The 18,044-nt window shown below is 39.4% G+C and overlaps 2 protein-coding genes across 3 annotated transcripts; both read left to right on the forward strand.

Annotated features, from left to right (window-relative positions):
* Nucleotides 1–36: 36 nt before the first annotated feature.
* amer1 (APC membrane recruitment protein 1) lies at nt 37–6,271 on the forward strand. Of its 2 annotated transcripts, none has more exons than XM_046409836.1 (2): nt 37–667; nt 1,503–6,271. In XM_046409836.1, the coding sequence occupies exon 2, from the start codon at nt 1,610–1,612 to the stop codon at nt 4,715–4,717; it is 3,108 nt and encodes a 1,035-aa protein (XP_046265792.1). In that variant the 5' UTR covers nt 37–667; nt 1,503–1,609; the 3' UTR covers nt 4,718–6,271. The 2 variants fall into 2 exon arrangements, with proteins under 2 accessions (XP_046265792.1, XP_046265793.1); XM_046409837.1 differs by having other exon boundaries at nt 37–429.
* Nucleotides 6,272–6,741: 470 nt separating this feature from the next.
* zc3h12b (zinc finger CCCH-type containing 12B) lies at nt 6,742–17,482 on the forward strand. The gene is made up of 6 exons (XM_046409838.1): nt 6,742–7,088; nt 11,653–12,449; nt 12,591–12,730; nt 13,022–13,256; nt 13,494–13,600; nt 13,714–17,482. Exons 2-6 carry the CDS (start codon nt 11,815–11,817, stop codon nt 15,135–15,137), a joined length of 2,541 nt encoding a protein of 846 aa, XP_046265794.1. The 5' UTR covers nt 6,742–7,088; nt 11,653–11,814; the 3' UTR covers nt 15,138–17,482.
* The last annotated feature ends 562 nt before the right edge of the window (nt 17,483–18,044 follow it).

The raw sequence follows: 18,044 nt of genomic DNA on the forward strand, positions 1-18,044 counted from the left end.
CATTCGCTATTGTTATTATTAGTAGTATTAGTAACATTATTATTATTATTATTATTATTGTTGTTGTTCTTGTTGTTGTCGTTATCATTAGCATCAGCGTCATTATTATTATTACTATTATTATCATTCTAGAACACACGTTACACACATGTTGCGTCACTAGCATGCGCCGAGGAGGAGAGTCACGAAAGGAGATTTGGGAAAATTACCTGAGAAGTCGGGAGAGGAAGTCATCATCCAGCATTTAAAGGCTTGTGTTGTTGTGATCATCTTAAACGAATTCGCTATGCGTGGCCTAACTACACACATGAATCCAATCAAAGTGTAGTTGCTCCGCGTATTTACTGCACTGCTGCGATGTGTTTTACCGTTACCCACCGTTAGCAACTGTCAGACTCGTTACAGCCACAAACTGCAGGACACACACTGGTGAGTGGGGTTAACGTTGTTAGCAAGCACCCCAGCTAACGTTAGCTAACAGTGTGTGAAAACAAATGATACCGTATGTGGTTAAAGCTACTCCGGGGCTCGCTTCAGCCACAAGCCAACTACAGTTAATCTGAAGTAAAAGTTAACGTTAAACACACCAGAAACCATGAACTGACAGGCAACCTCGTCTCCTGGTCGACAACACTAGCTCCGTGCTGCGAGATTTTGGCTTAAGTCGGTAAGTTTGGTAGCGTTGTGGCTCAGTGAAAGCAGCTGTACCGCTCTGATGTGCTAATGTGACAGTTTGGTTTACATGAAAACTGTGACCTCGAAGTAAGTGTGTGAGGGTTTGTTAACTGGGTTGAATTAAACGTTAGCTACCGTCTGTTGACCTTGCTAAGGCTCTCATCTAAAGTAAATTTTGGAGTGTTTTTAACGCACCTTCCACCGGTGGTTAGTTCCCTCTGTAGCCTGTTGCTTTATCACTTATGCTTTTACATCAGAATATAAGTCACAGTCTCAACGGACCTGAGTTTATCTTCGATGAATTTCAAATAGTCTCATTGGTAATCCTAAACATGCAGTAAATGAACTTGATAGTTTTACCTTTGCCTTTCTTTGGCATGCAGCTAAGTTTAGATACAAATTATTATAAAGTTGCACATACCGGTTTAGTTTTAGCCTCCCACACAATATACATATTTAGATATATATACACAGAGAAGAAGAACCCCAAAAAATAGCTAATGCTAAGACGATAGATTCATATTAGCATGAAGTATATACTGTATACCTCAGCTGATGTTGTAACATTGCAATGTAGGAGGCAAATGGCTGCTAACACTGCTAACTCATGGTCACAGGATTAAACACAACACAAAATTAACACAGAATCAAATCTTTAAATGTAGAATTTTAAATAAAATGTGATGGTTTCACGGTGGTTTCAATAAACTGTATCAGTATTTTCACCACAGCTAGTGGATAGCCAAAGTTAAATATGTTGATGGCTATATATCTCGATGAGTAATTTTAGTTGATCATTCATTTTGCTCTCAACTTTCTCAACACAGGGCTCAAGTCAGATGGAGGACAAACTCTCTGCAGTACTTTTATCTGCTGATTTTGGAAACTCAGCTGCTATGCCTTCTGTTGGACTGCTTGTGTAAATGTGGTAGCTATGGCTTCTTGCAAGGTAGTTGAGCTGCCAAATGAGACCAAAGATGTTTCTTCAGTCCCAGAACAGCTGTCTCGATGCAGCGCTGATGACATCGCAGAAGAGCTTCAGTCGGATGTGATGAATGCTACAGTGAAATCCCAGAAATCTGGAAGATTTAGGCGGACCGCCCTGACATTTTTTGGAGTTCGTAAAAGTATCTGTATTTTGCCCAGCTTTTTTGGAGGAAGGAGTAAAAATCAGAGCAAGTGGTCTTCTAAGAAAGGAATCACCAAAAGCAGAACACATGATGGGCTAAGTAAGGTCAGTCATGATGACAATCTGAGAGGTGGATACACCTCAGCTGGAGATTTTGAGTACCACTGCCAGAGGGACTCTGCAGGAGAGCTCCACAGCAGCTGCCACAATGAATGTAGTCAACCCACTGCTGACCAGAAATCACTGACTCTCACCCGTCAGAAAAAGGGTTTGAGGGGTCTTTTTCACAGTCTTAAGTACCACAGAAACCATAGAAATGTTGGATTGGATAAAACTGAAATGATTGCAATGACCTCTCCTCACAGCAAGAAAGAGGTGCCTGTTGTCCAGGACAACACCAACCAGTATGTCACGGAGTGCCTGGGATCTGAGCCTGATGTGCCTGATTTTGCAGATGTTATATGTGATATTTCCATTGGTCCTGAATGTATTGAGGCTGATGTGATTGCATTAGAGAAATGTTTTGAGCATGAAAGCCCAAAGTCTGAGCTGGATGATCAGATGTGTGATGGTCAAATGGAGGAGATGAATTTGGTGACCGTAGTTTCCAGTGAATATGAGGAGAGCGCTAACGGACACAGTGAACCTTGTGTGAAACTTCAGACGATGTCTGAGCCTGTATTAAAGTCAGAAACACCTGATGGATCGTCAGAGCAGCTAAACCTGATTTTTGGAGATGTAGCATCACTAAAAAGTTTTGATTCACTCACTGGCTGCGGAGACATTATTGCAGATCAAGAAGATGATAGCATCACAGAGAGCACAGTTTCTGGAGAAAGGAGCAGAAACGGAGGAAAGAGGGCCTCCTGTTATCTTACTTATCAGGGTGGTGGCGAAGAAATGGCCTCTCCAGAAGATGTGGATGATGAGTGTCTTCATGATTTCTGTGTGTCAGAGGAAATTTGCTATACTTGCAACCAAGATCACACAGATTTGGCTGCTGACCTGACAAGTTCTCACAATATGGACCTGCTGAACAGCAACAGTGCACAGCAAGCCAGTGGCATGGATGCTTCTTCAATTGCTGATGTGTTAACTCCTCAAAGTGAGCATCAAGAATCAGTTCCAAATAGTGATGAGGGCTACTATGATTCAACTACCCCGGGGCCGGATGAAGGACAAGAGAAAACTGATCGACTAAGAACTGACAGATTGCCAAGGGACAGTTACAGCGGTGATGCCCTCTATGAACTTTTTGCACCTGATGAGAGTCTCATCAGTCCACATTATGAAAACAAATCAAAACTACCCAGTTCAAATCAGTGCGAGTATCTAAGTGAGCCAGTTGATGTGTCAGATTCTGCCTTTGTTCCAGAAATGAATCGATTACAAATAAGTGCTGAACTGTATAAAGTTCACGATTTCCTAGAGAGACCAAGCACATGCAGTAATTCCTCAGACTTGGCACACAATGTGATTGGTCAGCAGGAAGTCAGCACAAATAAAAACTGTAACTTGAATTCAAAACCGCAAGCATCAAGCAGCAGTAATAATACTGAACCAGATATATTTGATGGAACGGAAAATATGCTTGCTTCCACTGAAAAAAGAACAAAATCCATAAATGCGGATTGTGAGAAAAGTCACAGCAGCATATCATTCGGATGCGTGTCTGACCCAGATTTTGAAACATTTTGTGAACCCAAAGAGCAACATCTTGAGGAGAACAAGCCCGTGGCTTTACCATACAGAAATATCAATCCTCAGTCCCCAGAATGTAGCAATGATTTGGATGATGGACAAACTGTGAGTTTCTCACAAGCACTTGTGGACTACACGAAACAGTCTCAGATGCTGAGTAACTTGCAGAGTAATGTGGATGATTTGGAGGCCAACCCTGCCTTCACTCCAAATATGCAGGCCTTACCTACCATAGTCACATTTGATATAGTGGATATGCATAATGAGGGTGAATATGATGAGCAGATTCATGTGGAACTGGAGGAGGATATTTCATCACCTTATCAGGAATTTGAGGACAGCTACCTACAAAAAGATGCATTCGCTGAATGTGACTATCAAATGTTGGACCTGTATGAACAGAATCTGATCAGTAATACATGGGCAGTCGCTAGTCTCCCACGGCACCTCGGCCTTACAAGAGCGAATCAGTCCATGCCTAATCCACTGTCTCTAGACAGAAGAAGTAGGTCTCTGGACACAGAAAGCCTCGAGTTGAAGATGCCTGACACATACAGAGAGAACAGAGCTGCTAACATTTCTTGTTCTCAAACTGAAAAGAACTCTGAAAGAGACTTCTCATCGTATTACAAAAAGAATGTACTCGTGTCTGCATCGGAGGTTAGAGACAGTAGCAGCATTATGGCCTTATCATGGCAAACAAGGTCGGAAATGGCTTTAAGCCTTCCTCTGGCGGATGGGGAAATCACTGAAAAAGTACAGGGTCTCAGTCAAACCCAAGCAAAACACAAAATGTTTTCTAGTTCATCCAACAGTGATTTTCCTAGTGGTAAATCACAGCATCTTTACTCTAACTTGTCAGACAGAGCGACATGCGATTTAACTTCACATAATACAGAGTTGTACAACAGGCAGTGTCAACTTCCTTTGCAGTCAGGTTCTGGTTCACCTCATAGCACCTTTGTTTATTCTGGAATGATGAAGGTATCGGATGATGTTGATGAGGATGTTTTTTGTAAAGCTGCCACTAATTTACAATCCTATAATCAGTGTGGTAAAAGCAGACCAGTGCCTAGTAGGGAACGAATATCTCATTCTGGAAGTCCTGTGAAGACAGGTGTGTCTAAAGAAGAAATGGCCATCCTGAGTGACACAAGAGCACACACGGATGTAGCAGCCTGCAACAAACTCCCCGAGGCGACCTTTGATTGAAAGTCAGTCGTACACTCAGCATTAAGACCACATGTATATGTGCCGATTAGTGCTTTTATGTTTCATCCAAAGGTGTAATTGTTGATTCATTTGTACTTACGCAGTTGATTCTTTGGGAAGGTTGTTGCACACTGTGATAGACAGGATGTGAATTGATAACCGAGACTATGTGCCATCGTTTTGGGAAGTCAAAAGGGATTTTCTGCATTTGCACATTAACGGTTATTTTCTATGTCTTGTCACTTACACGTTGAAAGTGCTCACAGATTTATCTCATTAAGCTATTGAGTTTTACTAGAATGTTTAAACCCATATGTAGCCTCAGTATCCAGGATCCAATAATAATGTCACACTTTGTTTACTGGATATTCATTAGCCTGGTTTCCAGCCAAAACGAGGTTAGCCCAGTCTTTCTTACTGTGCCCCTAAAAAAAAAAAAAAAAAAAAAAAAAGAAAAAAGGGTATGCTTCTGCTTTAAGTGCCAGTTTATGTTTGTGTTAGCTGCTTTCTTGCCTTTTCTTCTTCACTATGCTTTATGCTGGTCTGTCATGATGCTCAAATTTAGTGTTTGTAGCTGTTTTCTTGGTTCACCTAATTTAAGACCTGTAGTATCTCAGAGGGGAAAATCACAGAGAGGTATACCTCAGTCCACAACATAAAAGCTATTTCTTGATGCCTTCATGTGGTGTATTTAAAAATCATTAAGAATTAATTGCAGCTTGTTTAACCTCGAAATATCTAACAGCTAGTTTTCCCCCTCAACCTTAAAGAGGATATGAAGGTAAAGGAAATGTACAGATGGACTGATAGTTCTTGTATCTTAACGTCAGCTGCCCTTTCATTTACACACTTGAGATAACCTCAGTACCTTATCTTTATAGCTCATTTCACAAACAGTTGTCCTGTGTATGGAAGTACTTTACATAAGGTATTGAAGAAATAGCAGTTTTATCTAGAAAAGGGTGGAGGAAAACAAATCAAGGAAAAAATGGCTGGTAGTACTTAATAGACTTAAATGTAGTGTGTTTGCTTCTGGACTCTCAAGCCAGTTTTAGGCATTTTTTCTTTTTTGTTGTTTTTTCCTCTGCTTCCATTTTCTGACAGCTTGAGAACCTGTGAAGTGCAAACTTCTTACAGAAATGATGCACTCAATTATTGCATTACTATAAGCTTGTGAAATTTTTAATTTGTTTGGAGTTGAAATGTTAGGTCAAAAGATAAACTAGTATTTTCACCTGATATCATTTTCTAGCGCATTTAATGTTTGATCGATCAGAGGTAAAACTTTCACATGATGTCAGGTTTTTTTTTTATAGTGTAATATTGAACAAAAGTCAAAGAATTTGTATTTATATTCTTAGTTATTTGTACACTGTAATATTGTGTTCAAAATGGTTATTACAATTTTTTTGTTCAAGTTAACCTTTTTTGTTTTTGATTTTTTTTTTTTTCATTATTGTTTCCATGTTACATTTGGGGATTCCTCTTGAAAATCTGTTACTGTTTTGTCATAGTAGAACACTGCCTTACACTAAAATAAACATGACAACACAACCTGTTTTTTCCATTTTCATTTTTTCATTTCCTCTCACTTCTTGATCTTGCTTCTTCGTCACCCTGGATGTATCCAAGCATCCATGAGGGTAAAGGCAGGGAATCCTTGGGGTATTAATAGTCTGTTGTAGTGCTTACACATGGACAGTCGTGTTTACACTGATCTCTATAAGGAGTTTAGAGTTCACCTGAACAGAACATGTATATGAAAGCTCTCAGTCTGGTTTGAATCCAGGACTGTCTTGCAGGGAGTTGACACAAAGCTGTTGTGCTGCACGAAGACAGTGCACAGTTTAAAAATAACTGACATCTGCCCTGTGTGTGCATGTACACTGAAAATACGTGAATACTGTGGTCTGCCAGATCAGGCTTTTGTATTCAGTTAAATTGTTGTAGTTTGAAGCATGTCACTCAGTGCGATGAGAATATCCATTTTATTGGAATTTACATCCCAATTTGAGTTCACAATCATGTTAACCCTTCGTTCAGTATTCCACAAGGAATCTATGACAAGTTTGTCCTTGCATGTTTAAAGATTCCGTGTGGTGAAAAATATCCCTCATTTTCAGAAGACAGCTTTCACACAGGCGTGGAATAATGACAGTTCTCAAACTACCATCACAAGCTTTAAAGACAACATTATAAAACAGTCTGATGAAGTGGCGGGAATTAAGCAAGGATATTCTGACCCCTGGGGTCTTGCAACAACTTAGGTTACTTGATTCCCTCGCGTTATCTGGCAACCCCGACCAAACTGCGACAGCGCCAATGGCAGCAAAACATAACTGTTACAGGCGAGGAGGATGACAGCAATAAGGTGAGATGAGCACCGTTAGAAGTCAGCGATGGCAGTCATATACATGCAGATTTTGTAGAGAATTATGTGGCGATGCTCTGAATTCACCTTTGTCAGAAAAATTAAATGAAGATCGTCAACTTTATCTGTAGTTACTGTAGTATTCCGGTAAAAACCTTAGCACACGCGCAGCAGCTAAAGCTAGCTAATGTTAGCAACCTTACGTTTAAGTTAGCCTGTGGAGCTACTGGGTTGGCTGTTATAGCTGTATGTTAGCTAACTACCTGGGTTTGCTCTCGTTAACTAAATAGAGACCGGGGTTGCCTGACAAGCTTGGTAGGTAGCGTTAGCTTGCAGTAGCAGTTATCTAATAGCTCCGTAGCCATCGACCAACAAGATAAACCGATGTAGGCCTGTTAGTTTATGTCTATAACGTTATCTCTCTAGATTGCTAACGTATGCTAACCGTACCTCGGGGCCTAAGGGTGTCAAACCAGTTATTTCTAATCGCATTCAACCATAAAGGTGATGTCGTGTGCAGGAGTAATGCTTCAACGTTATTTGAAAAAGTGTATTATTAGTCTGGGATCTCTTTAACTGTCATATCATTAAACGTTCATCCGTTTTATTTCTTAACTTATGATGCTACTGCTATTGATGTCAAGCACTTCAGGTTGTTTTTTTTTGTTTGTTTTTTTGCACTGACGCGTGAGCTGCTTTACTGATAAATGAAATACGGCGACTTAGTCCATCTAAGTTGATTCATTAGATCAGCAGGTTTCCTGCGTGGTCACCGTCACTGGGATGAATGCAGTGATTGAATGTGGATACTTTTCCATGTAATTTGCTCTTATGCATGGATACATTTGTTAAAGTTAAAAACCTTTAGAAATCATAAGAGAAATGAATGAGGGGGAAAAACTTCAGATTGGTTGAGAAGAAGCTCACATCAATAGAACAAAGTTGGGTAGAACTTAATATGGTTGCCAGTACACTTTAAAGATGCGGGTATGGCATGAAGTACAAAGCTATTGTCTATCTTTATTGTACATAGTTATTGCCAGAGGTCATATTCATAACTGGCCTCCTTGTTTCATCGTGCATGTATTCTTCAATTCACACACATAAATGAATAGATACAGCTTTATTTTCTGTTTTTATACTGTAAGGCTATGATCCTGATTTTATTTTTATTTTTTTTTTACCATGAGAATCTACATGGTAAAATGTTCAAAGTGTAATTATGGTTGAGTTCAGCACTCTGAACAGCTCTGTGGTCAAAAATGACAGAAAATACCTAAAATAATACCTTTATTTCTGCTTGACTTTGAACATGACTGTCACAGTATCTTTCCATAGGAAGTGAACACAATAACTGAAAATCCCCCTGCAAATGATGAACAAAGTACCCAAAATGTACACTTAAGAGGTTTGTGTTCATCGGTTGACAGGTGCACCATAAGACTTAGGGACATTCAGTCCTTGTCAGATAGGAGCACAGTGCCATTTCATCACATCAGTGTAAATAAGGAAACGAGATCATGCTGGTTTTTTTTTTTTTCTTGGTTTCATGTTTTGGAGGACAGATTACTGTGACTTCTCCCTTGGTTATCTTGAAGAATATTCATGACCAAATATCTACTCTTTTTTTTTATGTTTGTTTGTGTTTTTATCTTTGAAGGGCCTTCTTTCTAGGCCCACGTAATCTTCGTAGGGCATTAGAGAGCACAGAGATTAGATGTTGCAGTAGCCTGTTTAAGAGCATCTCAATTTGTAGTGCTCAGGTAGCAAAACAGCAAAAGGGAACCTTTCAACTTTGGTTTCATTGGTCTGCCTCAACTGCAGGATCATTTGTGCACAGTGCTGCACGGAACTCTAAATTTGTCAGTCTTGATTTCAAGATATCTAACTAGCCAAGTGGCGCACACAGCCATGGTGTAGATTATTGCTACTTTATTCTGGATATTATGTGGAGTTGACAATGCAAAAGATGGCTTAAGGGCCCTGCTTCACTTGTTGCTATGAAACAAAGCGACACGAGCCTGTGCATGTGCAGAGACAGTCTGGAAGCCTTGCTGAGTCCAAGCTTGTGAATCTGGAGGTGGACGGGGAAGGAATGGAAGAGCGCCGCTCCCTTATACATGTATTGATGTTGTCATAAAATGTCTTACATGGTAGTGGGTTGTGTGAGTTTACTGCTGAGAGCCTCAGCATCTCTCCTTCTTCTTCTTCTTCTTTAAAGTGTTGTGATTAGTAGTAAAACATCTTGCTCCACTGATGCTGTAAGCTCACACAAAATGATTCATTAGAAGGTATATGTTTATAGATTGACCCTCAATATATCTATCAACCTTCATGGTCCTACGTGTATTACCTGATGAGCGTGTTGCCAGTTTAAAATTTCATTTATTATGTGAACCAGTGCTGAAATCTTCTGTCTCACTGGTCATCTTCGTTTTCTACAGACAAATAAACATATCCAGATTGGGGATTCTTTTTCAGCGGTCAGCACCGATAGAGGTCAAAGTAATATTATTTTTTTATTGCAAAACATGCTGCCTCAAGAGTTTTAGAGTAGAGTTGTAGTGTAGCTGAAAGTGTTCTGCATTTACTGACTGCCTGAAGAGAGATGATGAGCTGTGTTTGTGTTAGTCGTGACTGGTAAAAAGGAGTTAGCTGATGACAAGGCTGTGTTGCTAAGCAACGCACATCATGGGCTGTGCCTCTTGAAGCTCGAAGCTGGCTGTATTCTGTTCTGTGCAAGACTAGGCGAAAGTGCAGTCTAATGTTTCTCTTCTTTAATGCATTTATTTTTCAGATAATTTGATTACCAATATCCATATGTAAAAAAAATTACACCTGGAGCTGTTGACATTGTTACATATTTAATCTGAAGGCTCCCTTGAAGACCCACTCTGCTTTACCACAAAACAGCTTTGTTCCCTAAGGAATTCCATTCAATTCAGATAATCTGTCAGAGGGCTGGAGGCGCAGGGATACACTATTCAGCCCACACTGTCTCAGGTTATGTTAACTCATGCACTTCCATGCACACACCTCGTGTGTGTCTGGCTGGATGTTGCTTGCAATACTGGTAAGGCTTTTGTGTTCATAGATGCGAGGGTTGTTCTGCAGTACATTAACAGCTTTTGTGCAGAAAGACTAGGTTTCATTTTAAAACCAGTAAGCTGGAGACATAGGGATGTTAGGTTGAGACATTGTTGTCTGCTGTATCTATATTTTTCCATTTTGCACCTATAGGAGGAGATCAGTGACACAGTTTCTTTATTGAATGTAATTAGATGTTTATTGTGGAGAATAAAACTACCAGAATGGATTTATGTAATTTTCACTTGCCGATGCTGTTTCCACTTAATGTTACTAAGGTGTTCACCTTACTAGTAAAGGAGTAAAGTTCATAGATGCAACATTGCTGTAGATGCTTTGCTATAGTTTGAATGTGCAGTTTGATACAGATTACGGCATGAAGTACATCATTTGCTGTTCATTTCTGAGAAAGAGACATAGTATAACCTCAAGTCTTGACAGATACTGAAGAGTGTTTAACCAACCAGTTAACAAGAAAATGCAAACAAAACAAATGACTACACTTGCTTAGTGTGTGTTCGAACCACAAATCCCAAAACAACATCAGACAGAGAATACATACACATGTTCATGTTAAGATCAGTCCTGTTTCTGCACTGCTGTGGTTTAGTGGTAATTTGTTTATGTGATTAGGTAACTAAAGTGTTTCATCTTGCCCCAGATAATATATGAAGTGTTTCCTGCATATGAAGAATTTATTGGTCAACCACAGGTGGGATGGAGATGAAGAATTGTGGGACTACTTGTGCATTATGTTTTTTGAGTGAATTCACAGTGTAGTTGTTCTCATGTACTATTTCTATCTGCTGTCAGACAACTGAACAGGTATGACATAAGCATTATGTATTAACCAGCAGTCAGTGCTAAGATGCTGTGTATCATTTTATAAAAATTATCTGACAAAATCAACATGAATCCAGGTTAATAACAACAGCTATGACTTTTGAAATAAACCAAGTTAAAGAGCACCAAAAGTCTTCTTAACTGACTGGCACTGTGGCACACATCCCTGAAGGTCATCAGTCTTTATTTACACCATACACTGTATATACTAGTGTATATTTATATATATATATATATATATTTTAATTTAAAGTTAATACTCCATCATCTATTCTTTGTAAATGTCCATTTCACTAAAAATATTATTTTATATAAAAGAAAAAATAGTGTATGGGATTTATTTAAAAAAAAAAAGTGACTTTGTACATAGCTTTTGTTAGGGATGGGTATTGGTATATCTTCAAGATATCGACCTACTGTAGTATTAAGTAATTTCAAAACCTCTCCACTGAAACAGTGCCTGCATACAGTCCATTTTGTACTGATAGAAAAAGTGACTATTTGTATGGTTTTGCTTGCAGCCAATCACCACAAGCATTCTTTTAATTAATTCAACTGCTTTTCCAAGTAGATTTTTGAATGAATGAACGTATTACTAATGGAAACCTCCTATTGTATTTTTGCTCTCTTTCAGAATTTAATAGTTTGATTTTTGCCTGCCCTCATCGGGGAGACCGTGTCCCTCGCTCTACATGAAGAACGTGTAGCGCTAAAGCCCAGCACAGAGTATGATTACCTGGTTGCGGTGGAGGTGAGGAAGTATGGGGTGGAATTCTCAGGTGTCAAGACAAACGTGATGACAGTATGGTCAATGGTGGAGAAGCTCAAAATGGAAAAACGCCCATGGAGGGAGGAGAACATTGACTCAAGCGAGGCCCAGCATGCTACTGACGATTCTGAGGATGGAAGCAGCTCAGAAAGCGAATCAGAAGAGCAGCATTGCCAGAGGTTTCAGGTGAACAACAGCAGGTGTAAGAAGAGGGAGCCCTTGGCTGTCACAAAACCCCACAGACAGCTCTGTCGCTCTCCCTGCCTCGACCGGCCCAGTTTTTCCCAGAGCAGCACTGTGCAAGATTGTCGTGAGGATGAGACCAGCGCGGGACCAGGGATCAAGACTGCCAGTGACAGGGAGTATCAGTCTAAGATGGATTTTGCTTTGAAGTTGGGCTATTCGGGAGAGCAGGTGGAGACAGTGCTCAACAAGTTGGGAGCTGCTGCACTTACTAACGATGTTCTTGCTGAGTTAGTAAGGCTTGGAAACAAAGTTGAGCCTGAAATTCAGCCTGGCAGCAGTACAGCCATCACAACAATATCACGGTCCCCATGTGTTAAAGAGACTGTTAGTCCAGAGGTGTCACTGGAAGATGACTCTGTGGATACCTTTGATAACCTCAGGCCCATCGTCATTGATGGCTCAAATGTGGCAATGAGGTAAGATCCTCACAGACCTGTGCCGTGCTTTGTTTGGTATGCACTTAATGTTCTGTAACATTTGCCTCTGTCAATTTCATGAGATTTAAGTAGATGTAGTCGTCGTGAGTTTAACTTTCACCACACTGTTTTGTTTTCTAGCCATGGAAACAAAGAGGTATTCTCTTGCCGTGGTATCCAACTTGCTGTTGAATGGTTCTTGGAGAAAGGACACAAAGACATCACTGTGTTTGTCCCAGCATGGAGAAAGGAACAGTCGCGGCCTGACGCCCTCATCACAGGTAGTGAAGCTGTTTTTTAGGCAGTTATAGTAGTTGACGAAATGTGTATCAGTACATACTGTGGGCAGGGCAGCAGTCAGCCTACATGTTAGAAGAGTAATGATATGTATATGTGAAAAAGTAAGAAAGGAGTACATGGACACTCCACAATGTATTAATTTCTAAAATACTGTAATATACCTTAATGTAAACCATGGGCATCCAAATTACATTCTAATATTAGATATGGTGAGTTTTAATTATGATAAGCTGTTAACAGAATGTTAATCAATGTTAAAACTTTTCTTTCAGATCAAGAAATATTGCGCAAGCTGGAAAAAGAAAAGATCCTGGTTTTCACTCCGTCTCGGAGGGTTCAGGGCAGGAGAGTGGTGTGCTACGATGATCGCTTCATAGTGAAGCTGGCTTATGATTCTGATGGAATTATTGTGTCAAATGACAACTACAGGGACTTGCAAAACGAGAAGCCAGAGTGGAAGAAGTTCATAGAGGAGCGTCTCCTAATGTACTCATTTGTCAATGACAAGTAAGGAATGATGAAATAATGCTTTTTTTATTGTCTAAAATGCAGGAGCCTTTCACCATATGAGTACAGCTGTTGGTTCATAGTATATATGGATCTTTATTCTATTTATATATAGTCTATTTATACATATATATATATGTATATATATATATATGTATATATATATATATATATATATATATATATATATATATATATATATATATATATAATAATGATATATAATATCTTCATTAGGTTTATGCCACCTGATGATCCACTGGGAAGACATGGTCCAAGCTTAGAAAATTTCCTCCGCAAGCGTCCTGTTGTTCCAGAGCACAAAAAACAACCTTGCCCCTATGGTAAGTTAAAGATATGGCTAAATTTAAAGCCATGTCTGAATAATGTTGCATGTTTGTCAGCACAATTTAAGTGTTTAAGTTTCTTGACTTGATCTACTCTTTCTTTAAACAAGGAAAAAAGTGCACATATGGACATAAGTGCAAGTACTATCATCCAGAGCGCGTCAACCAGCCACAACGGTCAGTGGCTGATGAACTACGGGCTTTTGCCAAATTGTCTGCAGTGAAGACAATGAGCGAGGGGGCTTTAGCTAAATGTGGGACTGGTCCAGTAACCGTAAAGGGGGACAGCAGCTCTGAGGCCAAACGTGTGGCACCGAAACGTCAGTCTGACCCCAGTATTCGTTCAGTGGCCTGTGAACCTCCAGAGGCACTGTCTGTTGTAAGGAAGTCTGAGACAAATTCAGTGCCTTCCCTTGTGTCTGCTCTCAGTGTGCCCACCATGCAGCCTGCTAAGAGCCATGCAGCTGGGGCTTTGAACACACGATCAGCCAGCAGCCCAGTGCCAGGCTCTTTGCAGTTCGCACACAGTTCTCTAGAGCACATGTCTAGTGTACAGTATCCTCCCATTTTAGTTACTAACAGTCATGGCGCCTCTGTTACATACAGTGAACAGTTCCCAAAGTATGACTCAGTTAGCGACCATGGATATTATTCACTGCACAGTGATTTTTCAAATATGAGCATGAGCAGCATGCATAATGTTGACAGTTTCTGTAGCATGGAGCACGAGCATGGTGTGTATCAGAGAAATCCCAGCCACTGTCCGGAATCCTGCCTCAGCCATTCAAACAGTGACTCGTTCTCCTCTTATGGGGACCTGTACCCAAGCTCTGTGGACAGTAGCTTAGAGGAGAGCATGAAGGTTCAACAGTCTCCCGCACAAGGTAGGATGCAGGCTTTCTCCCATGGCTTTCGTCATGAAGTACTGACGAGGGTGCAGAGTTATGGACCAGAGGAACCCAAGCAAGTCACCCGTAAGCAGTCTGGATCTCATCTAGCACCACATATCCAACATGTTGCAGTGGGTGCCAGGTCCAGCTGCCCTGGAGACTATCCCCTAACTCAGAATGTCCTTCCGCCTTTGTCCTCACAGCCCACACGGTCTCTTGGTATGACTCGTATGGACAGCATATCAGATTCAAGGCTATATGATAGCAACCCAATGAGACAGAGGCGACCTCCACTGTGTCGTGAGCAGCATGCAAGCTGGGACCCTCTGCCTTGTGGTAATGAGTCCTATGGATATCATTCATATCCATTGAGTAACAGCCTGATGCCGTGTTGTGAGCGGGTGATGGTCCGCAGTATGCCAGAGAAGATGGAACAAATCTGGAACTCACCATGGGAGATGTCTTCTGCAGGTGAACATCAAGAGCGGTATGTCATCCCAGAGCACCAGTATCAAACATATCGGAACCTTTGCAACATCTTTCCTGCTTACGTAGTCCATTCAGTAATGGAGAAGAACCCTCATCTAACAGATCCACAACAACTCGCCGCTGTTATTGTTACAAAACTGAGGTCATGCCATTGAGAAGTTAATGTTATTGAACATTCAAAAGTGCTGTGATAAGGGAAAATATATAAATATAAATAAATAAGGGAAACATGGATTTTGATTGCAAAGATAGGCACTTGCTGAATGTTGCTGTATGTGCAACATCCGCCTCAGGAGTTTTTTTCTTTTTTTTTTTTGATGTCGAAGGGGAAATCTGTCAATCAGATTTTACATCACTAAGATGAAGTAAGTATTCAGCATAGAGGAAGTTTGTCTGATAAGTTTATCTCAAATTGTAAGATGTTTCACATGAAAGCTACATTTTTATATGAAGTGTGGTGCCACTGATATGAAGTAACATTTGGTCATGAAATTTGGTTCATAACACATTCTTACTGCCTGAGCAAGAGGTGCATAGCAGCTTCGTATCACATCTGTGATTAATTTAACCTTTATTTAACACCATTAAGTCTAGAAAATGTGCATAAAATAGTCAGTTAACATTTGGCAGAACTGTTGACTGTCCCTGAGATCAGTTCTTAAGATAGTCATATTAATTTATTTGACAACATGTTGCATAAAAATTATTTGTGGAGACATTTTGAATTAACATGATTGAATAAAAGTGACACTGGTAATACACAGTTATAAAATTTAAACAGGCATTTGAATAAGAGTATCTATCACGCTCTATCATGAAATAAAAGTGCTATATTTAAAAAAGTTATTATTATAATAAGCATATAAATGAACCACAAAAATGACTTTTAATTTAATTAATCGTGATTATTTTGGGGTAATCAGTAATTATGTTAGCCAGATGGATGCATAATTGAACCTGTCTTACATAGTATAATTCTAACTAGTGTAGCTAGTAAAATACTGAATTAAGTGGATCAATAAACAGGTTAGCTGCATGGTAACACAGTCAAACTAGGAAGTCATAACTGCAACATCTCCCAAATTTCCCTTATTGAATCAGACAGGAGCATATCAACATTGGACACCATGTTGCTTTTATGAGGATCTTGTTCAGGCTCTGTGAAGGTGTTATGAAAGGCATCTTAAGTGTTTCTGGTGCAGTGCAACTATAAATAACCTTGCTTAGGTCTGCCTCTGCTGTAAATAATTCTTGTGACTTTTTGTGCATTTATTTTGAAGATGAGTAAAAGGGAGGTAGATACATACCTCACAGCATGAACTATGACATTTAATGGCCTTATATCTGAATGACCTCACGCTTTAGTCATTGTCTGATTGGTTTCAATGAAAGTCTTAGTCATTGAAGCCTCCTATTTTCAAATGTAAAGCACTCAATCTCAGTATCTAAAGAGATATATTTTCTCAGCCTCACTTGACAAAGCTACTATTTTGGTAGGATTTGACAGTGCACAAAGCAAGCCAAAAAAGAGATTTGGCTTGTATACATGTGCACATATCTATGTACATTTAATCACACAAAAGCCATTATTTCAAAGTCATTTATAAGCTGCTAAATAATGCCAAAAAAACAGTTTATATAGTGTCAGTATTCTACATAACTTTACATTTGGTTCACAGAATCAATTGAATTATAGGATAAACTAACATCTGTGTTTGGATAATTTACTATGATGTACTGTATAGCTCCCTTTCTGATTTTATTGGATGCTATGTCCAGGATTTTCCTATTTATATATTTGTCAAAATTGTTGTGCTGATTATTTTCAATGTGAAAATATTCAAAGTATCTTTGTTTCAAACAGTAGTTCTAATGGACTCTTTCAAGTTGTCAGCGGCACAGTTTTCAGGAGGAGGTTAATTTTGTTTCAAAAACCTCTTTTACTTGCACGTAAGTAATCTGATTGATCTGTAAGCTGATGACTCTTTGTCCAGAAATGAGAATCCTAGTTTTCTGTATCAGTTGAAGGCATTAAGAGAGACTGGTTTTCCCAGCTAGATTTCTGCTTGAATTTGGCCAGTTATATGCTTTGTCAAGGGTTCTTTTGCATATTTGAGTGTATATGACGGTCACCTAGGATAGCGAAGGTATCATCACTTTGGCAGGAATCTAGCAAGGGTCTTGTTGCTTAATAAATTTCTTGGATAGCAGATACACTTTAAAAGTGGCAAACTTCAAAATGGTGGAGGATTGTGGGGACGAATCAGGGTTCTGACAAACTGCTTGTAAATGTTAAAGAAATTAGACTATTGCAGAACATCAAACAGAGTTGTAAAACTTGTCAAACCCTTACATCTGCCAGATTCCGGTTTCTTGTGTGCGTGTAAACGTAGTGAAACCAAACATAGTGAATTAATTTTGCTGGGCTGCGATGTAACAAGAATTTACTATTAGAGATGGAAACAGTGTTGGCCATCAGAATAAATGTTTGCACAAGGAATTCTGCAACAGACTGAATATCTACTTGATGTTACGTTTTTCAGTTATAAATGCTGAGAATCTGGTTGCAATAGTTAGGCCAATGACTGAGGTAAATATTGGATTCATTTTGTAATATCTTGTAGAGTATTAGGTTTCAGTAATTGTATTTAAAAAAATGAAGAGAATGCTAGAAAGCATGTTGAAGATTACATTTACAGTATGGGTTTTTATGGGAGACTGAATTGCTCAAATACAGATGTACAGTATGAATACATGCAGCCAGTCTCCAAGGATCATGGAAGGGTTTGGCTGTGCCTTGCAGCACAATGCTCTCAGGATGCTTTCATTCTTCTAACTTTCAGTCTTGCCCAGCCAAAAACCAGTGGTTACTGGCAAGAGTCTAGTAGTGATATATTTTGTGAAAATTCTACATGTAACATGTAGTATCTTAAAGTTAGTTATGTACAGTTTGAACATAGTAATGGCATTGCAAAACTTTGTACTTTTTATGTATATCCTTGTTATGCACCTTGAGATCTAGAAAACTAAGCTAATAAGTTGGCTTTATGTGATGCAGCTTA

This window comes from Scatophagus argus, chromosome 14, assembly GCF_020382885.2.
Source record: "Scatophagus argus isolate fScaArg1 chromosome 14, fScaArg1.pri, whole genome shotgun sequence".
NCBI classification, from domain to species: domain Eukaryota; kingdom Metazoa; phylum Chordata; class Actinopteri; family Scatophagidae; genus Scatophagus; species Scatophagus argus.

Coding starts and splice junctions, on each gene's coding strand:
- amer1 (XM_046409836.1), top strand. CDS start 1,610: ATGGCTTCTTGCAAGGTAGTTGAGCTGCCAAATGAGACCAAAGATGTT.
- zc3h12b (XM_046409838.1), top strand. CDS start 11,815: ATGACAGTATGGTCAATGGTGGAGAAGCTCAAAATGGAAAAACGCCCA. Junction 12,450..12,590: donor GGCTCAAATGTGGCAATGAG/GTAAGATCCTCA, acceptor TTTGTTTTCTAG/CCATGGAAACAAAGAGGTAT. Junction 12,731..13,021: donor GCCTGACGCCCTCATCACAG/GTAGTGAAGCTG, acceptor CTTTTCTTTCAG/ATCAAGAAATATTGCGCAAG.